The sequence below is a fragment of the Eutrigla gurnardus genome (assembly GCF_963514095.1).
Source record: "Eutrigla gurnardus genome assembly, chromosome: 16".
Lineage (NCBI taxonomy): Eukaryota > Metazoa > Chordata > Actinopteri > Perciformes > Triglidae > Eutrigla > Eutrigla gurnardus.
In genome coordinates, this window is record NC_139927.1 from 7,083,007 (window position 1) to 7,110,784 (window position 27,778).

The 27,778-nt window shown below is 44.7% G+C and overlaps 1 protein-coding gene across 3 annotated transcripts; it reads left to right on the forward strand.

Moving 5' to 3' along the window:
• sgk1 (serum/glucocorticoid regulated kinase 1) lies at positions 1-27,242 on the forward strand. Of its 3 annotated transcripts, XM_084030815.1 has the most exons (13): positions 1-162; positions 3,654-3,890; positions 13,573-13,788; positions 15,792-15,855; positions 23,331-23,406; positions 23,564-23,639; positions 23,757-23,945; positions 24,033-24,164; positions 24,773-25,009; positions 25,104-25,199; positions 25,299-25,454; positions 25,568-25,657; positions 25,833-27,242. In XM_084030815.1, the coding sequence occupies exons 1-13, from the start codon at positions 16-18 to the stop codon at positions 25,998-26,000; spliced, it is 1,884 nt and encodes a 627-aa protein (XP_083886941.1). In that variant the 5' UTR covers positions 1-15; the 3' UTR covers positions 26,001-27,242. The 3 variants fall into 3 exon arrangements, with proteins under 3 accessions (XP_083886941.1, XP_083886943.1, XP_083886942.1); XM_084030817.1 differs by lacking the exons at positions 1-162; positions 3,654-3,890; positions 13,573-13,788; positions 15,792-15,855 and adding an exon at positions 21,336-21,486; XM_084030816.1 differs by lacking the exons at positions 1-162; positions 3,654-3,890; positions 13,573-13,788; positions 15,792-15,855 and adding an exon at positions 23,070-23,218.
• Positions 27,243-27,778: the final 536 nt, after the last annotated feature.

A 27,778-nucleotide genomic window follows, 5' to 3' on the forward strand; every position in this document is an offset into this window, starting at 1 on the left:
GTGCCGGTGTCGGCCATGAAGCTGGTGAACGGGGGAGGAGGAAGAGGAGGAGGAGGAGGCGGGGGAGTAGGAGGAGGAGGTGGAGGAGGAGGAGGAGGAGGAGGAGAGAAGACTGCGTTTTCCTTTAAGAAGTGCTCCGCTTTCCAGTTTGTCAAGAGAAAGGTGAGTTAGGGTGACACACACACACACACACACATCCACACACACACACACACACACACATTTTGGGATGGATGCATATAAGCATGTGTGTGTATGCTCATGCAACAACACAACCAGAGTGAGAGGTATGTTGGCTGACAGAGGAGATGTCACAGCAAGAGTTCCCTCTCTCTATTTGTGTGTGTGTGTGTGTGTGTGTGTGTGTGTGTGTGTGTGTGTGTGTGTGTGTGTGTGTGTGTGTGTGTGTGTGTGTGTGTGTCAGAGATGATGTCATTGTGAAAAGCTAAGCCATGCTAATCAAACGCTAGATTGGACTCCTTGCGTACTTGTGCCCACTCTGTATGTGTGTGTGTGTGTGTGTGTGTGTGTGTGTGTGTGTGTGTGTGTGTGTGTGTGTGTGTGTGTGTGGCTCCAAAGCACTGTTGCATTACAGAACCCACAAGTGTCTGTTGTGTAGAAAACATGACATCACTGATCTGGAGAGGTCCTCCAGTTTGGGATCTATCAGCACATCCTGCATCGTGCTGCAGTGCTTCACACGGCTCACCCCCTGTGTAATGCTAACGGTTTGCATTAGTTCATTGGTTTTCTGGGTTGGCGTGATTGTGTTTGATTGTGTGTGTTGACTTCCACTTTTGCTACACTATTTAGACACAATTTTACTGCAGTTGTCCATCGTTTTGCAGGCCAGACGGCTTCTTTTTAAAGTGAGAAACTCAACTAAACCCTTATTAATGACTGACTCACGTTCTAACGAGCCACCAAGGCTGCAGTTATAAATGTTGGTAAGTCATTAATAAAGGGTCAAGGGTTGTTTGCTTATAAATGAGACATCAAGAACGAGCTAAAAGCAAAAAGTGAAGTATGCCAGAAGAGGATTTTTCCCCAATCAGGCACTTTAAGGTATTCTTATTGCTGCACAAAGATTAATAACTTGGTTATTAACATCAATAAAGCCATTATTTACTACTTGCTCACCCTTTTTGAAGTATGCAGCATCAGACAATAGTAGTTACTCCTTTGCTTGGATGGCATGCAGATAAGAAAAAAATGATGTAGAGCTAAGAAAAATTAATAGATAAACAGAAAAGTAATCAGCAACTTGATTGAGAATTGATTCATTATTTGGATAGTTTAGTAAAAGTGCAAAAAAAGTCACTGTTTCTGACTTTTCAAAGAAATTATCATTATTAATGGTAGTAACGTCATCATTGCACTCCATGCTAATGCTTATCTGTAAATATATAAAAATAAAAAATAAAATAAATCAGAGTCGATGAAAGTCAAGTTCCAAAAGAGAGGCGATAGGCCTACATATGGATTCCCAATGAATTGATGCTGGAAATGATGTCATAGCTCTTCTGATTTCCTGCCAAACTGGTTGACGTGATCAGAGTGGTTGGACTGGTGAACTCCATCAGAACCTCCATTAACGTTTGTTTCATTCACTGAAAACACGCCAAGCTTGACAAACGGCTCCACTTCTGCTCCCTCCGATCTGAATCACCGACTGCCGGATTTCCATCCGATCAAAAGAAAACATTGAGCAATATGACTGCAGGGCATGATGGGAAGGAACTGGCTAACATTACTTCCAGCTTGTGGAGGGGATGTGGGTTGACACATTTATTCAATAACTACTGTATTGCTTTGGGAATATGTTTTCTATTACCCAAAGAGTGTAATAGGATAAATCAGATGACAAAGTTATTGCAGGTTATTATGTTGAATTTACCAAATGTTCAGCCTTAGGGAGAGAATATAATCCAGGGTATTTGGCAATGATTAACAATGATAGGTAGCCTTTAGTTTTCGGTTGCTTTGATATATTTAGATACTCGTCTGATTGTGTTCTAGGGTTTTCCAAAGCGTGTGTTCTTCTCAGATGGCGTACACTATGGTTGTGGATCCCTGATGGCTCGGCCGGTTAATATGAGCAGATTGTGTTGTGTTAACACCCACTCGCAAACACAAACACACTCCCACAGGCACATTCTGCTGCGATGAGTCTCCCATGGGATTTAAAATGATATATTTAAAAAAAAATATGAATCCGTAATTAAGAGCCTGGGGATCCATCTATCTTTCTATGACAAATCTTTATCTGTTCTTGACTTTCTTTTGCATTTTTCTCGATAAAACTGCTTTTCCTTTCGCAATCCTCGCGACCAAAAACAACATGCATCATCAGCTCCACATCAGAATGAATGTGTGCTGCCGTTCTGTCTATACGAGCCTGATTACAACACGGGAAGAACATTCCAGAGCGAGCACTTTCACACACACGAGTAAGGGAAACCATGGAAGGAGATACAGAAAAACAGTGACTATATATCAAGTGTTGATTAGACATTCCGTTTGTGCAATATGGGAAAGAAATGAAATGCAACATTTCCCCGAAGTTGCATCAAAATATCATCAGCAGCTGAGTCGGCAGCTTTTCGAGACACGGCGTCAAACCAACTCACCGAGAAGACGATGCATAGCTCGTCACTGCTGGGATTACTGTGTTTAAGCTTCAGGTCCCACCTCCCGTCATTCTCAGCTCGGAGTGACACGTTAAACTGGAGGGATGACAGCGCGCCGTGTGAACCGCGGGGTGATGCCAAAAGCGTTTTCTCAGTTCGACTGTCATGGCAAATAACAAAAAGAAAGCGTCCTCTAATTGGATGTACCATCAATCCCATGTTCGTGTTGTGTGAAGACACTAGTCGTATTATTTGAGGAGTGTGTCATCAGATCGGCGCGCTAGTCCTCCAGCGGCTGGCTTGTTTTTCGTGTTGACCTGCTTGAGTGTTTTTCCTTAAGCCTCGACATGCCCTGACGTGCTGTCTGGCTATCCTTCGACTCAGGCATGTGTGTGTGTGTGTGTGTGTGTGTGTGTCTGGCCTCCGTTGGCCACTGCCCCTGTGGTGTGTGTTTGCTAAATGTTCGATCCACGCAGCAGGATGAAAATTCATAAGGCTTCTCATGAAAATGTAGCTGTTGCTTCCCTGTTGCTCTCCTTCTGTCTAGCATGTGCCCCCTTTTTTCTCTCTCCACTTTCATCACGTCTCCCCCAGTGTTTCTCTCCCCTAAACACACACACACACACACACACACACACACACACACACACACACACACACACTGCATTTGCAGTTCGTGCCAGTGCTTTTCTGGGAAGTCTTAGTCACTGCAGAAGAGATGTGTGTGTGTGTTTGCGATGAGCTTTGCATGCACCAACATGCTCATGAACACAATGTCGCACTCATTGTTTTTAGCATAAGGCTGCTTATGCAAACATGTAAGTGGCACGCAATGGCATAAAAAGTGGGTATGGGCGCCACAACGATGGTTAAAAAATAATTATAATATATAAATATACATATTTTTTTCTATATTTAGCTGCGTATTAGTTGTGCATTTCTAAATCATTTCTGCACTCCCTTAATGTTACAGTTGGAATTTTCTCAAACTGCTTTTGACCCGAAGGCTTCTTTCCCGTGCAGGTACGGAGATGGATGAGGAACCCCAAGGTGAGCGTGGAGAAAGCTCAAGGGAAAAGCCTCCATTACCCGTGTCCCAAGTGTCCGCTGGCTGACGAGCTGTGGTACTCGCACTTCCCCTCGCCGTACGGCTGCTGCCACTACGGCGGCCTGCAGGGCGGACAGTACTACCAGGAGCCCTGCTCGCCGTGCCCTGCCAGGGGGCAAACCAGCGGCCATGACAAGAGCAAGGGCTGCAAGGTAAGACAACTGAGAGAGAGAGAGAGACAGAGACAGAGACAGAGACAGAGACAGAGAGAGATGCATGTAAATGCGTTAGCGTCAGTAGTTAGTCATTAAGTCAATGTATCCTGTGACACACAATCAACTGCAGTATTAAACTCCTCAACAGACACACACACACACACACACACACACACACACACACACACACACACACACACACACACACACACACACACACACACACACACACACACACACACACACACACGCATTCAAAGACGTCACTCAAGGTTCAACAGGTCAAAAAACAAGTGATCCCTAAAACAAAGCAAGGTCTACTCACTCAATAATCTACAAGTGTAAACATGAAAAGATAATATTACAGGCAGTCTGGGGAAAAACATATAGTTGTGTTCTTTTTCTATCCAGTTAATCTACTCTGTCAGATGTATCTTCCCCAGGGTATGAACCATATAAACCAAATAAAACCAGATTATTTTATTCCACAGAAATGCACTCAAGCTTTCTATACTTAGCGTTGGAATAAGAAGGTGTCCGATGTTTTTTCTCCATTGAAAGAAACTCACAAGGGAAACCTAACGACTGAATGAAGGGTGAATAGGGGCAATGCAAGCTATAACATAAGGCTTGCCATACAGCGACAAAGTCCAACCCCCCTCCCACCATGAATCTCCACGTCTGGCCACACTCTTTCTACAGAGCTCCCCCTCTGTTTGCCCTTTAGCGTGTATTAAAAGTAGTCAAAGAAGCAAATGAGCTACGAGCAGGACTCCACCATGAGTTATGTAACACAAACACGGAAGAAGACTGGGGCGTTTTTTTTTTGCAAAAACAAAAAACCTTGCTGTCGTAGAGGCTGGTGGTTCCGGTATTAGAGCAGGAGGCATATCATCTGCAGGAACTAAAGATTCAATAAAAAAAACATTCATTCTAATTAGTTAGTTCAGGTGTCCAGGTTGTCCTTGCAAATGCAATCATAATAGCCTTCCCTTTTCCTATCAATCATCGTATTGGTTCCCTGCTTGTGTGTGTGTGTGTGTGTGTGTGTGTGTGTGTGTGTGTGTGTGTGTTTCTCCAGTCCCATGGGCAACAGGAGAGAATGAGTCATCACTGTCCCAGCGCGACAAAGCCACACTGTGTACTCGTGTGCGGCGAGAACCAACGTTGAGTCATGTAAGAATATCACACAGGACCGTGTTGTTCCCCCATCACTCCATCCTCTCTCCACGTCTCGCTTCGTTTTGCCCCCCCGATCCAGTCACATCCATCTCACCCCACCTCTCCATCAATTCCACCTCTCGCCCTCACAGCCGATAGATCTGTCACTTATTTCTCACCGGAGGTAACCTGCTGCGGCGGAGAATTAATGGGTGTTGCGGTGAAGTGGGAGGGGGGGTTAAAGAGGAGGGGGGCTCCGTGGTGAGTCATAGTTCTCAGTGTGTGTTAAACCATTTAACACACACTGACCTATAGCAGCTTCTCAGATTTTGGTTGGGCGATCCAAGACTCAATCAATGATTAACCGCATGTAAACTGGAAACTTACAGCGTACAGTTTGAAGTGAAGTACACCACCTAAATATGGACCTAACTCCCCTTCCTGCCGTTGACAAATACTCCATGACGACACCATACACCATGTCTCGGCACACTGAGTCCAAACACTTCACATCTCCGGCCCTCGAGTGACACTTCCTTAAAAAAATAAAAAAGAAGGAGGCCACCCACGTCCTCGACTCAATCGCAAAATCTCTGCAAATTTGTCAGCCCCCCATCAAAGTGAACCGTATCAGCCGCTGTCGAACGCGTGTCACAGACTGAGTCTCCACAAAGTGGGGGGATGGCGCTGAGAGGCTGCTGTCACCTTTTAGAGGAGGAGGAGATGAATAAGACGCTGACAGACGGTGTCATTGAGGCCCGTACTCCTCAAGTGTGCAGAGACGGTAGGGAGGGAAGCTCCCTACCGACGGTAGGGAGGGAAGCTCTGAGGATGATCATTATTCTTTGCTTTTCATGCTCTTGTAAATTTAAGAACTTATGTTCCCTGTGTTATTGAATACTGAGCTTTTCTGCATTACACTGCGAGCAGACGCTTTTGAATTTGTTAATCCGTACTTAGCCACAGAATGCTGTTATTTTTTAGCGGATGAGCTGCACCTGAACTGAAATTTAAGTTTTGCTATCCCTTTAGAGACAAAAGAAAAGAAAGGAGAGTAAATAAATCACAAATATTTTGATTATTATAAAGACCTTCACCTGCGTTGTTCTCTCTCCAAAAAGGCTTCCCTGATGGATTGCCCTCCTCCTCCTCCTCATTGAAAATCCATCACAGCAGCTTTTCTAATCCCGGAGCATCAGCACCATTTAAAAATGCATGTAGCTTAGCCTTGACCCCAGCGCTCTTGCATAGCCTTGACCGCCCTGCTGTTTTATCAAAAAGCTAAATATAGAGCAACTTTATGGCTTTGATCTTATTATCAAATCATGACTACATTTATGGTGCCTGCGTTTATTAACCGATGGTTTATTACTGCATAGAACACGAGAGGAACGGAGGTTTACTGTGAGAAGGAGGAAAGATGGCTAACATTAAAAAAAATGGTGAACAGTGATGATTACGGTCCGGGGGGTTGTTGGAGCTGAGAGGAGACACATAAACACAGGAAACGGCCGTGATATATATATAGAGAGAGATGAGAGGAGCTGAGAGGACAGTTTTATTGGAAGATAGAGGATGAGGTCAGAGCATCTGCCCCGCTGCCTGAGCATGAGCAGGAATCAAAAGCATATAAATCCTCCTGATAAGGACGTCCTGTACTGTCCCATGTATGTGTGCACACACACACACACACACACACACACACACACACACACACACACACACACACACACACACACACACACACACACACAAAGCGAATGCAACCGCAGCCTTTTCTCTAATCTCTTTCATCAAACCTGGACTGTTCTTGATGAAGACTTAATCAAAAAATGGAAAAGAACATGAACTTCTGCTGACGGCTGGTTGTCCTGACATGTTATCTCACGTGTCAGTAGTCCTACAGGAGCTCTAGTTACATTTTAAATCAACACACAAAACAATATATGCAAAATATGACAGCAAAATCTAGCTTTTCTCCCATGTGTTACATGAGTTCAAAGTTATTACCAAAGTTGCTTACGGCATTATTTCCATTTCCTTATTGCCATGAACCATGTGATCGCGTTGTTAATCAGTCAGTGTGCTTGTCATGGTTTAAACAGCAACTTTATCCAGAAAAGACCTGACGGAGGAAGGAAGGAAGTGCAAGGAGATGAGAGAAACGACCTAGAAGAAGTGAGATTTTGATCTCCTCCCATGCAGCCTGTGAGATGTTGTCAACTAGATTAGATCGCTGCTGAATGCGGTGGTGGAAAAAACGGCACATGTACTTCTAGATCCCCCCGTTTGTTGGTGAGATAAGCTCATCTTGTGAATGTTTTGTTGGTCGGCCGGCTCTAAAAAGCTTCATTTGCCTTTGTCCTCGCGGTTACGTAAGAAACCACTCGGCTCAGACGAGCGGCGACATTTGAAGCGCGTGTTTCTCATGCGGAAGTTCGATCCTCGCTGTGACAAAACAGAAGGAGACGACCTCGTGACAAATCCACCTCTCTTCTTGTCCCTCGCGGTGACAAGGCCCTGTAGGCTAAGCTCTGCAGCGCGAATGCTAATGCATCCTGTCAGAGAGAGAGAGAGAGAGAGAGAGAGAAAGCCTGAGACCAGGAGGAGGCAATTGATGGAGGACTGATTTCATTCAAAGTCAGTCGATTTTAGAAGCTCACACCTTTGTCCTGCATATCGTTTTTGATCCACGAGGTTTTCTGATGTGAGAGCACGTTTTCGTCAGACTTTGAACCCCAGACTTTGTCTCTTGACGTAGTTTTATAAGTGAAGTGGTTTGCTTTCTGCATTTTGAGGGGCGGTAGATGACGTCTCAGCGGAGCTAATGGTTAATGACTTGTGTGTCCTATTCCAAGTTCGCACCACTTAACCGGCGACCTTTTCCTGGCGGCGAGGACGTGAACTCTGGATCCCAGCCATCTGCAGCAGCTGTTAAAATAGAAACTATAAGCTCTGAGTGGAAAATCTTGATTGGTGGCTGAGTTGAAAAAAAAAAAAATGTAGGTCAACTATTAGAAACTTCCAGTATTGTGAAACCAAAAATACTGCCGTCTCAGCAAACCTGTTGTTGCAGGGCTGTTGTGTTGGACAACTTGGTGACCTTTGTGGCCCTCAATTCCTCAGATGCCAAATAGGTGACCTAACACCTCAGTGGAATTCCAGCTTTAGCCGCATTAACGATGGATTGCATAACCGTCGAACCGTTTTTAGCTTGTTTTGGGTTTAAAAAGGAATTAAGAGGAACAACCCACAAGGTCCAATTATATTTGAGCCACAGAGGTACACAGAGAGTACTGGGAGCAACAACAAAAACAACCCTTTCCAAGTGGTTTGGCTTGTTCTGCGTATACCAATACCAGAGAGAAATGCCTCCCATTCCAAACTTCTGTTTGTGCTCTTTTAAATAGTTCTGTTAATTGACTCAAAACTTCCTTTTCTCCTCGTTAAAGCCACAAGTCAGAACCCCTTCCCCCACCTCCCGAGTCTTTTTTACCACTCTGTGCTTAGTAATGAATCTGGTGAGGTGCCAGTTTGGCTCAAAGCCAGTCTGTATCAGTTTGGCACACTTCCAGCTCCTTCTTCTCCTCCTGGCATTACCTGACGGAGTGAGCCGGTTGTCGACTTACCCTCTATCCTTAACAACCATGATTCTCTTCCTGCCATCATCCATTGGCCTCCGCGTTGTCATGACTCATGTTTTTCTCTCCACTGGTTTGAACATATTTAAGGCATGCAGCATTTAAGTGAGGACATTCTCCGAGGCTCTGGAAAGCAGCTCTAAGCTGCCCTGTCTAGCATACACTTAGCGACGGGGGAAACGGCTAATCCTTCGCTGTTCTTTTGTTCCGAAGCCAAGCGCTCTGGCAGCGGAAGAATGTGGTCGGTGGTAATAAACTCGGATTTCTTGCATGATCTCTTCTTCTTCGCTTACAGTGGATACACCTCAAATGGCACAATGCGTTTATTCCTGTCGCTACTGCAGCGTGGATAGGGGGATGATCTGCCAACGCACACAGAAAAAGAGACAAAGAAATAAAAGAAGCCACTTCGTTGCTTGGCTGCGGTTTCCTGGATCCGTCGTGACACACGGGGATCTGTGAATTAGCTGTTATGTTTTTACCCAACATTTATAACAAGCCGGGGCTGGAAAAGGAATATCCATCCTGACCTATCTGTGTCTGGTTTGATACAGATAACAACCTCATCCTGCCTACGTAGAGAGAGATTTATACATCGGCATGACTGAGTGTAACACAGCTTTATTTTTGATAATATTTTCAGGGTTCCAGTACTTAATCAGTAGGGCAGCCGATAGCGAGGTATGCTAACTGACTGAACTGAACTATGACGTAGACAAGACTCAAAAGAGCATATAAAACCACCACCTGTGGTTTAATCCCCCCATATCCGCTGGCATCAATGCTGCTCCCCCTTCCCCTCCCCCCCTTGGCCCCTCTCTCCCCCATGACATCTCATTGTGGGGGAACTTGGGCATTACACTGTTGTTCTAATCTACCCTGAGAACCCGGGTAATCCCATCTTCCATCTCGATGTTCCACACGCTAATGCCAAGAAACTGCTGCGCCACGGAGGCTCAGCAGCACCCTGACTATGCAGTGCAACTGTTTTTGTTTTTTCCTCTCGCGTTCACACACTCAGCTCTATTGAAACTGCTTAGTGCATTGAGGGTTGTTTTTTTTTTTGTATGGCTCTCAATCGATGACTAAGCCGAGAGGTGACCTGATCTGCTTCCACATGGACAATATGCCTACTCATGGTAAAGCCGGTGCACAACAAGCTATTGTAGTTTGTTACGACATATTGCAGTTTGTTGTGCTGTAGGCTCAGACCTGTTGGTCTCTGGGCTCATTCTGGATTTGTTGTGCTAAATCCTTAAGACTCGCAAACAAAATCCAATGAAAAAGATGCAAAACAAGTGTTTTTTTGCATGCTACAAAATCCTATATTTTTTTTGTTATCCATGTTGGATAAATGTTTGACAATCTCAGTGAGACAGCAGGTGAGCCTTAACGTGAAAACAGCGGAGGACTAAACAAATCTCATTATAGCAGCGAGCAAATAGGCTCAGTGCCGCGTAGATAATTCCTCTCTTACGGTTTATAGAAATGAAAGAGAGAGAGAGAGAGAAATATGGGAGATTAAGGAAGTCCAGAGAGATGGCAGCTTTTTTTAATTGACATGAAAAAACTGCAGAGAAACAGTGAATTCCCATGAATCGGCCTATAAGTGTTTACCAGGCAGGCAGCGCTGACCTCAGCACTCCTCAGGATTTATGAAAGGAGACAGAATATGACCCCATAGGAAGAAAATGGCCGCTGAGCAGCTTAGGGTCAATATCTTGAAATACCACACTTAACCCTTGGCAACAACATTACAGTTCTCTCCGTCCTCCTGTCTCATTTTCTCAGATACTCACCCTGGTTTTTCAGGTTGACTCTCCCTCTCCTTTCTCTGAAGAGTATTTCAAATCTTTTCTGCTTTTTTTTTGCGATAGTAACCAGAAAATCCGGGAAAAGAATGCGAGACGAAAGAAAGCAGCGACCTTGGTGTTAATGAGCAAGTTTTTATCTCTGACAGGGCTTATGTGAGGATATCTCACGCTCTCAGCCTCTCTGTTTATCTTTTTGTCTCTCAAACATATTTCTCTTTGTTGCCATATCCCCGCTCGCACCTCATCCCCTTCTCCTACTTTACGATACTCCCCCCCCCCCCCCCCCCCCACACACCGGCGCCCCCTCGCCTTCCCCTCGTTTCATTACCCTTTGATGCTCAGACATATGGGGGATGTCACACAGCTTGTTAGAGGTGGAGTAACGCAGCGAGGGGAGCTGCAAGGATAAGCAGGGTAGGGCAACTATACTAAAAGTGCCTGAGAATGCAATACAGCAGCGGTAAATACCAATTTAGAGACGCGTATTAGGCTAATGTCAGATTGGTTGGTTCTGCAAATATCCTAATAAATGTCTTTCAGTCACTGCTGGTCTGTTTGTGACTACTGTACATCTTTTTTCTGTTAATTGTCTGACTGACTGTAAAATAGCATATAAAAGGGCTAGTGCACTTGTAAAAGGGTGGGGATCTCACAAAAGTCATGTTGGAAAAAAACAATCTAAATCAGCGAAGGCCTGTCCAGACTATCTGTCCCTATTGGTTGAGACCCTCACTGCCTCTTAGATGCCCATTCTTCCAAACCCAACACTCTAGTTAATAATACCACGTTTCTACTAAAAACAAGGACATAAGCTTAATTAAAGCAATTCTTCCTGAAGGGCTACTGGATCTCACTCTGGAGTGATTCTGTTGTTTTGGGACTTTATGCAGAACCTTTCCTGATGCATAATGCATATGTTTATCGTTATGTGCATTCACGGTGTACTCGTGAGCAAGAAGGGTCACGATAACGCCGCAGCTTTATCATACAGTACTGTTTATGGTTAGATCTGCTGTAAGAGTGTAAAGGGTAAATCTTAAGGTCTTTACATAACTTTGTAAATGTCAATGACTGAGGCACTGTTGTTTCTCAAAGATGATGTGTACAGAACACAGACAAAGGGCAGTTAAAGAGGTTAGCAAGGAGGAGGAGGAGGAGGAAGACGAGGAGGAGGAGGAGGGCTCTGGTGTCCGGTGAAGTGTTGTGTAATGTTTTTTATTTCTTGATTTATGGGACTTTGTGTCTGATGTGTACATCCTGGCTCTAGTGGGAGAATTCCCCTGGACTATATTTAAATCCTGCGTTTATGAGGTGAGAGGAGAGATCTTAATGTACAGGCTCTATGAAACCTCCTTAACCGCGGGGCCACTGATGCCTTCACAGCACAAAACCAGGTCAAAGGGCAGGGGGTTAGGAGGAAGAGGAGTCTGGAGATGACATGCATAAATGTGTGTGTGTGTTATACTTCCTGTGCACATATTTCCTTACACACTTAAGAAATGCATGCCACTCTCTCTTGAACGAGGTTCAGCAAGAGGCCATACAATAAAGGATAATTTGCATGATAAACATCTACAGTTCACTCTCATAAAGAGCAGTTTATGGGTCCATGCATATATGATATGTCGCCGTAGAGAAGCTTTATGACTGTCCTTGGCAATAAATATGTAAATATATGCGTATGTACTTCACACACGCGTACACATGTATTTGAGCTAAAGGAATATATGAATTAGTATGCAAGATGTGAAAGAATAAGTCATTAAACGTTTAGCGAGAAACGCAATTAAAAATACATTTTATAGTGACAAAATGACAAATTTTCTGTTTTGTGTATTTCTTGACTGGGTGTATTAACTTTCATGAGTCTCCACTGGTTGCCTGGCAACTGCTCTGAGCCAAGAAGTTGTGTCATTTGACATGTTTGGTATGGATTAAATAAACACGATGTAAAATGATACATTTCTGAGTTTTAGAGTGGCTGGCAGGACCGGGTCCCACAGAACCAGGCTAGCTTCTTCCCGCACCTTTCCAGTCTTTGTGCTAAGCTAAGCTAAAATAACTGCAGCTTTATCTTTAACAGTGAACTTTTAAAAGTGGAATGAATATTTTCTTGTAACTCCAAGTGTAACTATTCCTTTAATAGAAATGATAATAGCAAGATGTATTGTTTGAATAAAATTCCCTTCACTAAAATGGTACCGTCTCAATATGTAACATTTGGATTTCACATGGACACAGATAGAGATAGTCCTTATACACACACACACACACACACACACACACACACACACACACACACACACACACACACAGCCTTATGACAGAATAGTATCATATTGTGTTCGACACCCTCAGTAATTGTTGAGGTCCGTTCTGTCCTTCCAGCGCTGAGCTGCAATTATAGTCGAGGGAGCAACGCTGGGAAAAGTTTTTTTGTCGAGTTGCATATTTTGGACTCTGATACACACACGCTCACTAAACCTCTCTCACGCGCATTTCCCCATGCCGGGTTTGTGGTAACGTAGAGGCCAGCAGAGCAGCAGCAGCCGCTGATAATGGCCTCGATAAGACTCATTTGAAATGGCTGCAGTCACTGAGCCTATTCAATCTGTGTGCCAAGGACACACTCCTTATATAACAGCCGTTCTGGGTCAATAACACATCCACCTACAGTTTGCAATTCCGTTTCCTCAAGAACTATGTGTACCTTGACCTTCTGCTGCCACGGACTCGTGTATCTTAAGCCCTCCAACCTTCTCTCTCCTGTGTATGTGTGCTTGAAGGGTATTTTTGGGGGTTTATGCACATGATATGTATTCAGTCGGAGTTGCATTTCAAATGATTGACAAGAGGTGTTTGTGATGGAAAGTGTGTTAGCGTGCAGCTGCCACGGGAGGAGATTACTCCCAAAGCTGAGACTAACTTGTGAAATGCAAATGTCACCCTCAGATATTTTTACTCGTGAAGTGAAGGTGCTGATGTGGTCGTTTAGTAGCTGATTTTCAAACAATGGAGTTGATTTTGAACAGCAAACACACCTTCCCTTATCTTCCCTCGCAGGTCAGGAAGTGGAAGATGCTGGCGCGGCATCACGCCGATGGTACAGGCAAGCAGAAGGAAGCGGAGTCGGAAGTCCACCTGGGCGGCTGTCAGTCCTGGGGGATCCACGCCTCGCCCCGCCTGGCGAGCCCCGTCATGCTGGAGTGCTCCGTCTGCAGCGGGCCCTACATCAGCTACACCCTGGAGGACACCTGGCAGCCGCGGCAACGCACACAGGTCAGCTAGCCGACAGCTAATTAAATCACACTGAGCAAACACATTTTATTATATTCATCAGTGGATCATAAAGCACGGGGAGTTTCTCATCATTGATGGGGGATTTAAGGAAATTCCCAGTCTTAGATACTGGCAATGAAAAAAATTGTTAACATTTTCTCAGATGGTTGATTATACTTTATTATAACAACTACTGGGAGTTAACAAAATTATGAAAACAGCTTGGAGAATAACAAGAATTCAGTTTGAAGTAACTAATTCAGAGCCAATCTATCTCAACATGGCGATGGCTGAGCTGGCAGCTTGCGGCTAACAGTGCTAACTGTGCTACAAGGAAATAAACTATTTATTTCCTTTTACTGTTAAGTTTATATACATATCTTATGGATTACAGTCCAATCATACAAGATCGTTAAGCCCTCACCATCACTTCAGATACCACTCCATCAGATCTCTATTCCGAGTCAATAATCAACCCAGAGGAAAAAAGAGGGAAAGAGTCAAACTCAAGGAGAAAGGAGCATGCATGGTAAAGTGACTGTCGACCGCAGAGAGATTTCAACAGTCTAACAGAGATGTATCGGCGGTGTGAGGGGAATATGGACGGCGAGCAGCATGATGTGTGTGAAAGAGGGGAAAAGATGGATAGACGAGGCTCCTGTCAGCTATATTGAGACTTATATGGAGATGAAATGATCAGCGCGACAGGCAGACTGTTGACAGCTTCACCTCCGGATGAACAAACAAAAGTGTTGAGGATGAAACAACTCATGCACACGCACACAAACATGCCTCAGCTTGTCTGAAAAAAGCACCCATGGGAGAATACTGAGAGCTGCGATAAGTTTGCAGACCTGCAACGTGGAAGAGCAAACTGGGTTAGGAGTGTATTTAGTCGATGAGTGACTGCGACATCACGAATCCTGTAAACGCTGCTGCTCCACAGATAGCTAACAGTTATACAGTTAATGCACGCGAAAAGGAAAAAATGTGTTTTTATTGGATTTTATTATCAAATGGAGTAGGTCAAAGGTCAACACCAGTCGATATGCAGTCGTGGACAGCAACAATATACAAATGTTAGTTACTGGTTACTTTTCAGAAGATTTTATATTTTAAAAAAGCTGAAAAGTTTAAGATTAAAGCAAGTGTGGAGTCTTTATGTCTCGTGGCATCTTGCAAAACACGGCGTCTGGTCGGAGGCCCTTTATCTACGAGTTGTTTTCAGCTCCAAGAGGAGACGCGTCCCCCTCGTGTTGTCTTTGATAGAGAGCCAGAGATAAAGGGATGCATTTGGGACTCTATAGATATGTTGCATGGTGAACTTAGCCTAGCGTGTGATGCGGGATGAAAAAAGCAGTTCATCTTGTTTTCATCCCGACGCTCAGTCCTGTGAAAGCACAATGGCTGTGTCGTCATGTTGTTAGAGCGAGCGTTTCTCCGACACAGGACTCGGGTGATTTAATGCCACCCTGGAAACCCAGCCTCATTAAAACGTGTTGCGTGGGGGAACCGACTGAAAGTGGGGCACGAGCAAGTCTGGGTCAGAAACGAGAAGATAAGAATAAAAAAATGAAATTATACGAAATTTAGTGGAGCAAAGAGATGTATTTTTTGTGCTGTTATCTTAATTGTTAAGCGTCTTTTTTGGATCTCAATCCCAAGGTTGAGAACCACTGACCTATTTATTTATTTTACATTTAAAAAAACAAAACTTTTTGAATGAGGACATAACAAGCCTCAGGGCTTTACAGTTGCCACGAGGTGTTCGAACGCCTTTTATCCATCCAACTGAATTCAAACAACAATATTTCCAAAACCGGATTTGCAGGGTTGTACACAACAACAACAGTAGAGCATTGCCTAATATGTCAGGTCAGTTATTAATCAACGAGCATTACTTTGAGAATCTAGAATTGTAGAATGAGAACATCTTTTACTTCGTTTATGTGCATGTTTTTGTCATAAAAGTATTTTTGAAGTAATGCCGTATTTCTCCCCAGGCGATGGACCTGTACTACCACAATGAGTCAGACCCAGACAGCTACTGTTGCCCTGGCGACAACGGTAAGGCCCTGCGACTAAACCCGTTGTTTTGTATTCTCCCACTTCCTTCCGTCTTTCCTTCTTTCCCATCGGTCTCCTCTGATATCTCTCTGTCTCTCTCTCTCTCTCTCTCTCTCTCTCTCTCTCTCTCTCTCTCTCTCTCTCTCTCTCTCTCTCTCCCCCTCCGCCATCAGTGTCTTTTTATTATCTGCAGTTTTGTTTATTTTCGCCATCATTCCTAAATATAATCTTCATTTTTGTTCTTGTTTATTGTTACCCTTCTGTCAAGCCCTGATGGCTGTGGGGGCAAAACTGATTCAGCCTACACACACACACACACACACACACACACACACACACACACACACACACACACACACACACACACACACACACACACACACACACACACACACACACACACACACTCACCACCTTACCTCACCACTTGGCTCTCTCATCCAGCCTCTAAGCTCCCCACCATAATAACTGTTGTCCATAAACCAAGATTACTGTCTTGTTGTTTTGTGCAAACGGGCTTTCGGAGCAAAACAGTGGTTACAAACACAATACTGAGCGCTGGTCATCATGACACGGTTACCTTTACCGCATCGTTAGCCCTTCAACTTTGGCAGCAATATGTGTTGGTCACCGGGTGAGAGTTCGGCATCAGTTTATAGCCACGGGGAGCGTGGTCTTTAATTTTCCACCGAGCCACAAATCATAGTCCGAACCAAAGTACACGTGTGTCAGCCTATCCGTTTCATCGCGACCTTTGCCTTTGCATGAGCTCTTCTCGTGAGTGCGTGCACTTTATTGGAGCTCACCATGACATTTGTTGTGTCCCATATTTTTTGGAGCTTTAAACTTTCCTTTCATTTTGGATTAAAAAATGCTGTGCATCTTTAAACCATGGATACATCGACCATTCATTTCCACTCTTGGATATCATGGGCGTCACTGAAACAGGAAAAGTTCTCAATGTAAAAGTAACAATACTGCAATATAACATTCAAGCTGCATTGAAAATGTCCCTTAAAGGTGTTAGATTTGATATTCAGAGCATAAATATAGCATCAAACCACAGTTTTCTATGTAAAGAAGAACCTTCGCTGAGCTCTCTCAGCACTGCTGCCATTGTTTTCACTGTTAGCATTGTCACCTGCAAGCGGCCGGCTCAGCCGTCCTCATGTTTAGAGCTGTGAGGAATAGAAATACTTTGAATTGAGTAAAAGCATATAGAAGCATACTTCCAAAGATATTTAAACTAACAAAATGATGTACTCATAATTCAGAATATAGGGTGTATTATGATTACAAACGATATCATTGGATTATTATTTCTGACTGATGTGAAAGTAGCATTTTATTATTGCAGTTGCTCAAGTAGTAGCTCATTTTCTATTGGCTAGTTTAATATTTAATAGTGCATCATATTTTATAAGGTCATGATAGCTTTATGTATAAAGTAATAACTGGTAATTAAAGATGAATAACGTGTCCAGGAGTGTGGAATGGAAATGCTCAAAGTACAAGTACTTAAGTACTTCAAGTGCTTAAGTACAGAAGTGAAGTCGCTGCTTGTCACTCCGTGCTCCAGCAATAACAACGTTGGACGCCTGCTTGAACATTCTCCGAAAAAGAAACGTGACTCTAAACACCAACACGCATGACACCCATATTCTGATGAACATGTTCTCCCTTGGGAGTGGTCTGCTGTTAATTATGGGAGGTTTTTTTTATTCGGCGCATGGAAAGACATCCGAGCAATTAGCCGAGCCGGTGACAAGCTGTTCCTGTGGCCTCGGCCGTGATGCTGCTACACCCTGTCGTTCCAAGCTCAGCAATTAGTGGCTTCTGGAGCACAAAAAAAAAAAAAAAAGTCACATGTGAGTCATTTACAGTGATGTGTGTGAAGAGGAAGCAGTAGAAAGCAATGATGGAGTGCCAGGGATGGTGCCAATAATAATAATTACAGGGAGTCGAGTCTGAGGAACAAACGGCAAACTGTTCCCTCACTAATGTTTTTTAACGTCGAGGAGCATATGCTGAGGAAAACCTCATTAAAACACGTTTGCATGTTCATCAACTCGCCAAAGAGCAGTTAATCAGCGTTTACGCGCTGACTGACTGTATAGTGCTCTTCTTCCTGAGATGCCGACACATTTAGTGGATGTAAGTGGTGATTACAAAGCCTGAGTCCTCGAACGCAACGCTTATGTTCTCAGTGAACACAATCATATCATAACACTGAAGCTTGTTGTTTACTCTTTTCTTCCAACGTCCATGACGTATCGCTCACCTGTGTCAACCTGCCCTCCGTGCAGAGACACACACCCATTCGGAAACACAAACCCGCTAAATAATGCTGTTTGTGATACCTCCCAAATCAGACAGTTTGGAGAAGTTTGTCCGAACAAGTTTGTTGCCATTACACCCAGAGGATTTGCAGTACTTGGGTGTTGGTACTGTATTGAGAGCCAAGGCAGCCAATGACATAATCCCTGCTCCCTTTGACCGTCGCAACCTCAACCTAATTCTAGCCTTAATCCAAAAGCCAAAATCCTCACCCATATGGGCCACAACAAAAATATGTGGATCAACCAAAATACCCGCTCTTTGCAAAAATGTTTTTTTGCTTTTTGCAAGATTTCCACTTTACATCCTGCTGAACATTTGTTGCACGTCATCCACCAGCGTTTACGCCCTAATTTCCTGTCATCTCTCTGCTGTCGCTATAAAAGAGACATAAAATTCCCCCCAAAAAACACTTTCCAACTTTTAGCATTTAAAACCCAAGAGTTTCTTCAAGGAGCAGTACTTTAAAAAAAATCAGGATTTCCAGATAACTTATGCAACATTGACCTTGAAAGAAGAAAATCAGCTTTTGGGTTTCCTTAAAATATATCTTTCATTATAACATTCCTTGATCAATTATTTTCAATAAATTACTGTATAGGTTATGCTGGTAATTAATTGGTATTTCATAATTGGTAGTGTACCCATTGAATACTGTCTCCTTATTACCTATATGAGTATCAAATGACATCACATGATTAATTCCAGAAACGCTCCAAACAATTGACAGTTAGATGAATATATTTAATTATAAGAAATTATTATAAAACTCCGGGTTCTAAAAAAGTAAAGTGTTACCACACGCACACACACACACACACACACACACACACACACAGCCTAGCCAAACACAACATAAAGGCCTAGCTGTCCTCTCTGAATAGCTGAGGACTTTATGTAATGGTGTCATTTGGTTCCTCACCACTGAGACTCATTTTCATTCAACGCCAGAACGACTGTAGCCACAAACCGCCTCGTCATCCCCGACACAGCGGCCGTTACCAGACGGAGGGATGGGAGGATGAAAGAAAGATGAAAGGATTTAATCGCTGGACGTCATCCGCCGGGAGACAATCGTGGATATGGGCATGTGCAGCTCGTTGCGTATGTGTGGGTAAACTGTGGCTGGGTGGGCCGAGGGAGCGTGTTTGTACTGCAGCTTGTAATATCACCTCAACCCCGCCGGCAGCGCGGCCAACCTCTTCCTGTCCTTTCATGAAATGGCCCCTTAAGTGTGTGTGTGTGTGTGTGTGTGTGTGTGTGTGTGTGTGTGTGTGTGTGTGTGTGTGTGAGAGCGAGTCTGTGCTGGCGTTGGCACCAGCGGCTTTGGCACTAGTGGGTTACATAACGCGCTAGTGTCTCGCGCACACACACACACACACCACACACACACACACACACTCACTCACACAGACACACACAGACAGAGAAAAGAGCACACAGCTTGAATATTGTGGAGCCTCCTCTTGTTCAGGGCCCAAGCAGCCTACAAATCTAGGACGGAGAGAAGGCCAGATAGGAAAAACACTGAGTGGACTATTGTTAGTATTGCTCTCTCTCTCTCTCTCTCTCTCTCTCTCTCTCTCTCTCTCTCTCTCTCTCTCTCTCTCTCTCTCTCTCTCTCTCTCTTTCTCAACACCCCTCTCTCTCATTTCATTAAACTCTGGACTATGACCACGGAAGCAGACACGGCAGCAGTGCTCACATCCCGGCAGAGGTAACATCTTCTTCATGGTGATCATATTTACTTCTCATTGCGTTGGTTAAGAGTTACTGCTCCCTGTTTAAACCCAGGGTCCTTTCAAGGTCAACGCCTTTCTAACTGTATGAGAAAACCAATATGCAATGTGCCGGCACGCGGTGCTTTCGGGTGCTGATGCGAGAACGGTCGGTTCGTGTCCGACTGCAGCGTTCGGCCGTGAGATGCTGCAGATGAAATGGCTGCTGGAGGGAGGCGAGCTGTGCCGTCTCAAGGAGGAATATCTTTTTTCGGATACAAACAGAGCCATGTTCTTGTTGGTGCAGGGAGGGAGAGGCAGGTTGGACACCTTGAGGGGATTTAGGAACCACCTGATGTGACCTTTCTCTCTCTCTCTCTTACTCGCTCTATCTGTTTTGTATGTGTGTGTGTGTGTGTGTGTGTGTGTGTGTGCGTGCATCAGGTGGCTTTGGGGGACAGATTAATAATAGATTTGACCCGAGTTAAAGGAGAAACAGCGACAGCAGTAGAAAGTTGATGCTATTTTGCAAAACTGCTGAGTCAAACTTGCACACTGGGGGGCTCAGGAGCAAAAGAACACACACTTTCTCTCTCTCTCTCTCTGTGTCTCTCTGATTTATCCACATTTTCTTCACTGCGTCCTCCTGTCCATATCGTCAAGGCTTTACCACCGATGTCCTTACATCTCTATGACATACATTAGTCTCTCTATTTCTCTACACTCTCAGTCACAACCAGATGCTATACATTATCCTGAGAAAACACCCTGCTTGTACACGCATGCACAAAATAGTTTGGGAGAGCGTTGCATCAATATCGCCTCGACTTGTTGGCAGCTTCCGAACTTTGACTTGAAGTAAAAACAGATCTCAGTTACCTTTTTAGGATCAGCTAGCAGGAAGAAGTGGCGGAAAAAAAACCTGCCTTCTACGGGAAATTAATGCAAAGCAAATGTTTGAATTTCATTTTTTTTTTACGATGAGTCATGATGTCGCCTTGATGCGATGTCGAAAGGTTTCTAATGAGTAGTTTCTTATGGAATGCAGACTAACTGATGATGTGGTTCACAATCATCACAATTACAATCCATATTTGTTATGTCATAAACATGCAGATTGGTAATATTTACAGCAACCTGCTTCCTTGTATTGGCGTGATTTCACTTCTAACCACTCCTCTGCAGGTATAGATAGTCATTAACGTATCAAATGCTGTTTTGTTCATTTTGCATTCATAATTAAAGTGAATTCTGTATTTCCAACGTTTTGAACTCGAAAGTGTGGAGCTTGTGAGGAGCATTTGAAGGCAGCACGCCCCCCCGCCGCCCCGCCCCGAGGAAAACTCATTGAGCCATGCATGAAACGCCAAAGTGTAGAGAGGGGAAGGAAAAAGAGGCGGGACGTCTCCGCCCTGAGAGGAAAGGGGGGGAACAAAATCTTCACGATGAATAATCTCCAAGAGGAGGAATGTGGTGTAGTTCGATTACCTGCCTGCCGAGGAACCTAAAGCCCCTCTCGTCGATTGATTCGGAAATTAAAGCGTCCCTATGAAAGACAAAACGACCGCTTTGACGTGTAAGTAGGCTGGATATTTATTTTAAAACCAACAGCGATGGGTTTCTCCATCCGAAAAAAAAAAAGAATCTGCATGATATTCCCATAATAGCCATTCTCCTGTAGACACTGTGGGGCAATAGAGTGTGTATTTCTACTTATTGTGATATTTATAGATTCCTTCAAGTGTAAAGATAAAGCTCCCTAACCTACTTTCTGTGTTTGAGGAGAAGGGGGGGTCTCCATCCACCCCGTAATTCAATGACCTGGTTTTTCTGGTTATCTATGGAAATCCTTTGCTGATTTGAGGAAGGGGGGATCCATTAAAAGTGTCAGATAAACCTTGTTTGTTTGTTTTTGCGCAACTTGTTGTCGAGCCCCTTGACGCTGCAGGCGGTGGAATGAAACCCCATTCGGATCTGAAAGGTGTGTTTGTGTTCAATGGAAACTGAAGCTGGTGTTTTTTTTTTTCTTCTTCTTCTTCTTCCAGGTAATTAAGAAATCCAGTAAGTGTGTAATTACACGGGTTTGGGTTGTTTTTACGCAGTACTTTATAAATGGTTGTATTGTGAGGTAAAGTTACTTAGCATTGCTTCCCCTCCTCCTCTATACGTTGTTACGTAAACTGTGCAGCGATGGATTAAGATTAGTTTTTTTTTTTTTTTTTTTTTTTTTACGCAATATCAGTATCCTTGTAAAATGGGTTTGGCCTCCATATGTGATACCGTCTTACATACTTCCATTGTACTCGGGCTTGCTGATAAAAACCTGAACCGGGTCCATTACATAACCATGCCGAGCAGAGCCCGTCTGCTCTTCTGTGTGCCAGCGCAAACACAAGTGGCAGCTTTCCACCACATTTCCTTCTGATCGCCACAATGAATGGTTTTCTTTTGGCTGCTCGCTGAGAGGCAGGTTGAAACACACTGATCTGGTCATTTGAGAGAAGTTTTTCACTCTGTACTTTTCCACTAGCAGCGAGGTTTTTTTCTCTCTCTCTCTCTTCTTGGCATCGGGCCCCCCCCTCGGCTCAGGCTCTCCCTCTCGGCTTTTGTACACCAATGGGGAACCTGCGTCACTCCCGGCCGTTTAAACGGAGAAGCAGCCAAACGGTGAAGCCGATAGGCCCAGTTAAGAGGCTGGGCAATCCGTTTATTTGTACAGGACAAGGTCGCGATCTCGGGGGGAATGGGTCAGACAGAGGGGGTGGGGGGGGGGGGGGGGGGGGGGGGGGGGGGGGGGGGGTGCGACACATCTGGATGTCATTAACCTACAGGTTTTACTTTTGCATGTTTGCAGACTTTGAAACATCGGTGTTTTGGTGAAAACTTGTGTGACACATGGGGATGTTAAACAAAGTTATGGTATTGCATAAACATATGTGCAAATATTAGAAGCCTTTCAGTCGGTCAGGACTTTTTTTCCCCTATTTATTTTGACGCAAGCACATCTTGAGGTGCGGCTATGACGCGCTAGGAGCGCAACGGCCTCTGATTGGCTCAACCATTAGGCTTAAATACATGTTTGCGGAGGATCCCGCCCACCAGGGGGTTGTGGTTGCGTGTGGGGCAGCTCCTCCCTCCCTCGCTGCCTCTTATAAAGCAAGAGCCAAAGGGGCCTGATAGTTGTATTTTAGCTTTGAGGCAGAGGCACAGCTGCCATTCACCTGAACACATCATGACGATCAAAAAGGAATCGGAAAAGTCGCTCCTGACTTACTCAAAATCCAAAGGACTAGTTTCGTTAATCACCGGTATGGAATCATAAGGATTTACAGCTGATTCTTCACCACATTGATGGACATCTTTATTTTATTTATTTAAACCTAAACATGATTTCCCCCCTTCTGTCTCTTGTGTTTGCAGCTTTTATGAAACAGAGGAGGATGGGACTGAACGACTTCATTCAGAGGCTCGCCACAAACTCCTACGCCTGCAAGCAGTGAGTACCATCTGACTCATGTTATTGTTCCGCGTTCACTGGAGGACAAGCCGTTGGGAAACACAGCGCCAATGATCTGTCCTCTGGAGACGCTTTGTCACTAAATGTGACTCCCGAATCAGCTGATTTCTCAACTCTGAACTCTTTGTTTTTTCAGTCCCGAAGTTCAGTCTATTCTGAACTTGAGTCCTCCTCAGGAAGCTGAGCTCATGAACGTGAACCCGTCGCCTCCTGTGAGTATATTTGCATTAAACAGGCCGATTGTGCGCTTCTTCCTCTGTTTGCATTTCACCGCGCGTCCTCTGTTTACATCTGGCTCTAACTTCCTCCGTCTTCTCCTCCTCTCGCAGCCCAGTCCGTCACAACAGATCAACCTCGGCCCGTCCTTGAACCCCTCGGCCAAACCCAGCGACTTCCACTTCCTCAAGGTGATCGGCAAGGGGAGCTTCGGGAAGGTCCTGCTCGCGCGCCACCGCACCGATGACCAATTTTACGCAGTCAAAGTCTTACAGAAGAAAGCCATCCTGAAGAAGAAGGAGGTAAACGTGCACGCCGACCCCCACGTACAGCGAAAAGGTGTCTCCTCGTCAGCCGCTCTAACCTTCGACGCTCTTTGTGTTCCTCAGGAGAAACACATTATGTCGGAGAGGAATGTGCTGCTGAAGAATGTCAAGCACCCGTTCCTGGTCGGCCTGCACTACTCTTTCCAAACAGCGGACAAACTCTACTTCATCTTGGACTACATCAACGGTGGAGAGGTGAGTCGACCGCTGAGCTGCCGCCGGAAAAAAGGAATGATAATAAAGTGCCAGAATCGGAGATAAATATGAAGCCGAATCACAGACAGACAGAGTGGATATCCTGTCATGAGAAGTAGAGTAGAAGCTGCACCTCTTTTCTTTCTGTTAAGGAAACACTTCTCAGGAAATTGTATAAGGGGGGGGGGGGGGGGGGGGTTGTAATAGCAGGAGAGCCAAAATTAGCAGCGCCATTCAGACTCACTGTGTGTCTAATCGAGCTAATTTCCTGCGATTGTTGGACTAGCAGAGACAGCGCTGATTAAATATGGGGCTCATCGGGAAACGGGACCCATTTGCTCTACTTATCCTCTTTCTCTTTTCTCCCCCCACCCCCCCTCTCTCGCTCCACCTTTGCCTCTGGTTTCATCTGTCTTCGCCTTGTCAAACTTTTTAAGCCTTCCTGCCTCTTTATTTCCTCCCATCCGGTTTCCTCTCTGTCTGTCTATTTTTTTTTTATGGTTTCGCTCTTCTAACTTCCTATCCCTGCAGCGCAGATAGTCTATCAGATCATCAAGACTGGATCTTGTTACTAAAAACAACTTCTTTTTTTTTGTATTGTCTTCCAGTTGTTCTACCACCTGCAGAGAGAACGCTGCTTCCTGGAGCCCAGGGCCAGGTTCTACGCGGCGGAGATCGCCAGCGCGCTTGGCTACCTCCACTCCCTCAACATCGTCTACAGAGACCTGAAGCCGGAGAACATCCTGCTGGACTCGCAGGGACACATCATCCTCACAGACTTCGGCCTCTGCAAGGAGAACATTGAACCCAACGGGACCACGTCGACCTTCTGCGGTACGCCAGAGGTAAGGAGAACAATAGATACAGTACTTAAAGTATATTTATGTGATGTTAAGCAGCGTAGCTCACCGCTTCTCCCGTGTCTCCTTCTACCTCCAGTATTTAGCTCCCGAGGTGCTACACAAGCAGCCGTATGACAGGACGGTAGACTGGTGGTGTTTAGGAGCTGTTCTCTACGAGATGCTCTATGGCCTGGTGAGTAACATTCACATTCACCTTGATTTCATGCTAAAGTGTGTGGATATCCTTGCTTTCTTGTTGCCATGGTGCTGATCGGTTCGTTTTCCTCCCCAGCCTCCGTTCTACAGTCGCAACACGGCGGAGATGTACGACAACATCCTGAACAAGCCGCTGCAGCTGAAGCCCAACATTTCCAACGCCGCCAGACACCTGCTGGAGGGCCTGCTGCAGAAGGACCGGACCAAGAGGCTGGGATGCACCGATGACTTTGTAAGTGTAGTTGTTTCATTGTCATGTGTGAATCTGTACGTATGCATGTTTTCCCCCCGATGTGTGCGTTCAAGGACGTTGTTTAATTATTTTGAATTTGTGTCTCTTCACAGACTGAAATCAAGAACCACATTTTCTTCTCCCCCATCAACTGGGATGAGCTCAATGCCAAAAAGATCACCCCTCCCTTCAACCCCAATGTGGTACGTTCCTTTTTAATACAGATTTATGATTTTCTATAATAGTAGCGAGGCGTGCTCATGTCTTAGTCCTCCGTATTGACATTTTCATGACGAGATCAAGAGCATGGAACATCTATATTTCCAATGAATGGTATTTGGCGGTCTCACTAACCCTCCCCTCCTTCCTCCCTGCCAGACGGGACCCAACGACCTGCGGCACTTTGATCCGGAGTTCACAGACGAGCCGGTTCCCAGCTCCATCGGCTGCTCCCCTGACAGCGCGCTCGTCACAGCCAGCATCAAAGAGGCGGCGGAGGCCTTCGTGGGCTTCTCCTACGCCCCGTCCATGGACTCCTACCTATAGGATTTAAACACAGGCACAGAATGGGGCACCCATTCAGACTTACAGGACATGAACTGTGGCGTGTCCGTGGACTCTGCATCTTGACCCCCCACCTTACATTTTTTTCCACGGGGTGTGATGGATATTCCCCCGAAACCAAAACCCTGCAACACGTCTGTATCTGCAACGAATCTCAACATGTGTACTTGCCATAGTCTCTCCAACTCTTGAAAAGAAGACTTGCTACGAGAGGAAGCCTGCCTTGATTCGTTGACTCATCGGGATTGTAAATCCTTCATCGTACCCTGATTTGCCGATGCACAAATTCTTCGTACTTTCCACGACAGACACAAAAGCGCAGCGTTCAATTTCCCCCGATAGTGGAGGTCCTTTGCACACAGCTCAGGCAGCTTAAAGAACCCTCAAACCCCAACTGACAAGCACACACACTAACGTCCACCTCCAGAAGGCCGGACTCTACTGGACCAGCCTCGACAAGGATTTCCATCTTCATCTATGTAGCGAAACATCCCCCCCCACCCCTCCTTTTGAATTACTGTCCGACCACCCAGGGGGGGCTACTCGTTGAGCTTGAATAACGCGCTTGGGGACGACATTTATGCAGTGCTTTAGTTTCTTCTCATTTACCTTCCGTGTGGTTGAAAAGGGAGTCGTTGAAGCTGAATGTTACAACGGGGGATGCTTTATTTATTCTCTCAAACGTGCCTTTTATTTGAGGTTTTTTTTTTTGCCTCTCCATCAGAGCTCGCGTCTTTTATTTCGTTTCCCGAATTAACGCGCCTGTTTGAGCATTAACGCGAGACGTAGAGAACTTGAAGAGTGTTTCATATCTTCGTTTGCACATAAAACAATACTGGTGAGAGAGAGAGAGAGAGAGAGAGAGAGAGAGAGAGAGAGAGAGCACAGCTGCTAGGTGAAAGTGAGAAAGAGTCCCCCCCTTCCCCCCACATATAGTCTTCCATTCACCTGACGGTCATTTAATGGGCTGACCACATCGAAACTGAACATTCCATTTTAATATTGCTGTAATGCAGTTTGACGGTATTTAAGTTTGTTTGTATATTTGGAGTCATGTGTACTAGTTTTAATGTATATTATTGAACAAAAAACGACAAAAGGTATGCTCAAATATGTATACGTAACAATTCATGTTCAATGTACTGTAAATTGTAAAATTGTTTGAAGATTTATGTGACCATGTCTGGTTTGCAATAAAAGTTTAACTTTATTACACCCTAACAACCTGGTCTGTGATTGTTGATGAATTCATTTTATGGATTTCCTTGTTGCAAAAGCTCATCTGGACATTGCATTTTTAAGATATCAAGTAATCTAAGAAAAATGATAATAATAAGGAAGATCTGGTTAACATTTATTTGTCCTGGTTGGAAGCAACTTGAGCTACTGACCCCTGCCAAATGTCCCACATAAGTGTAGAGTGGACTTTACACCCCTTAATACGTCAGCAGCCTTACATAACTGGGACGTCCAAGTGTGCTTAATGACCTGTCTATAGGTAAATGATTGGCTGGCCGCTGATGACGCAGTTCCAGGTTAAGATAAGGAAACCAGAGCAGTGTTACGATGAAGATAATTGATTTTTGAAGTAATCTTTAAACTGCACTTTGTAGATTATGTAATGTAAATAATATACCGTCCCTTCAGTCAGATTAGAGATGGGGTGGTGTGTTGATGTCCTTCTGGAGTTCATGTTAATTATTGTTAATTGAGTCTGCTGGGGTGTCATTGTGCAGGTGACCTCTGACCTCTAACTCCAT

Excerpts from the sequence above, each read along its gene's own strand:
- sgk1 (XM_084030815.1), top strand. The coding sequence starts at position 16 with ATGAAGCTGGTGAACGGGGGAGGAGGAAGAGGAGGAGGAGGAGGCGGG. Across the intron at positions 24,165-24,772 it reads ACTACATCAACGGTGGAGAG|TTGTTCTACCACCTGCAGAG; the intron begins GTGAGTCGACCG and ends ATTGTCTTCCAG. Across the intron at positions 25,200-25,298 it reads ACGAGATGCTCTATGGCCTG|CCTCCGTTCTACAGTCGCAA; the intron begins GTGAGTAACATT and ends TTTCCTCCCCAG.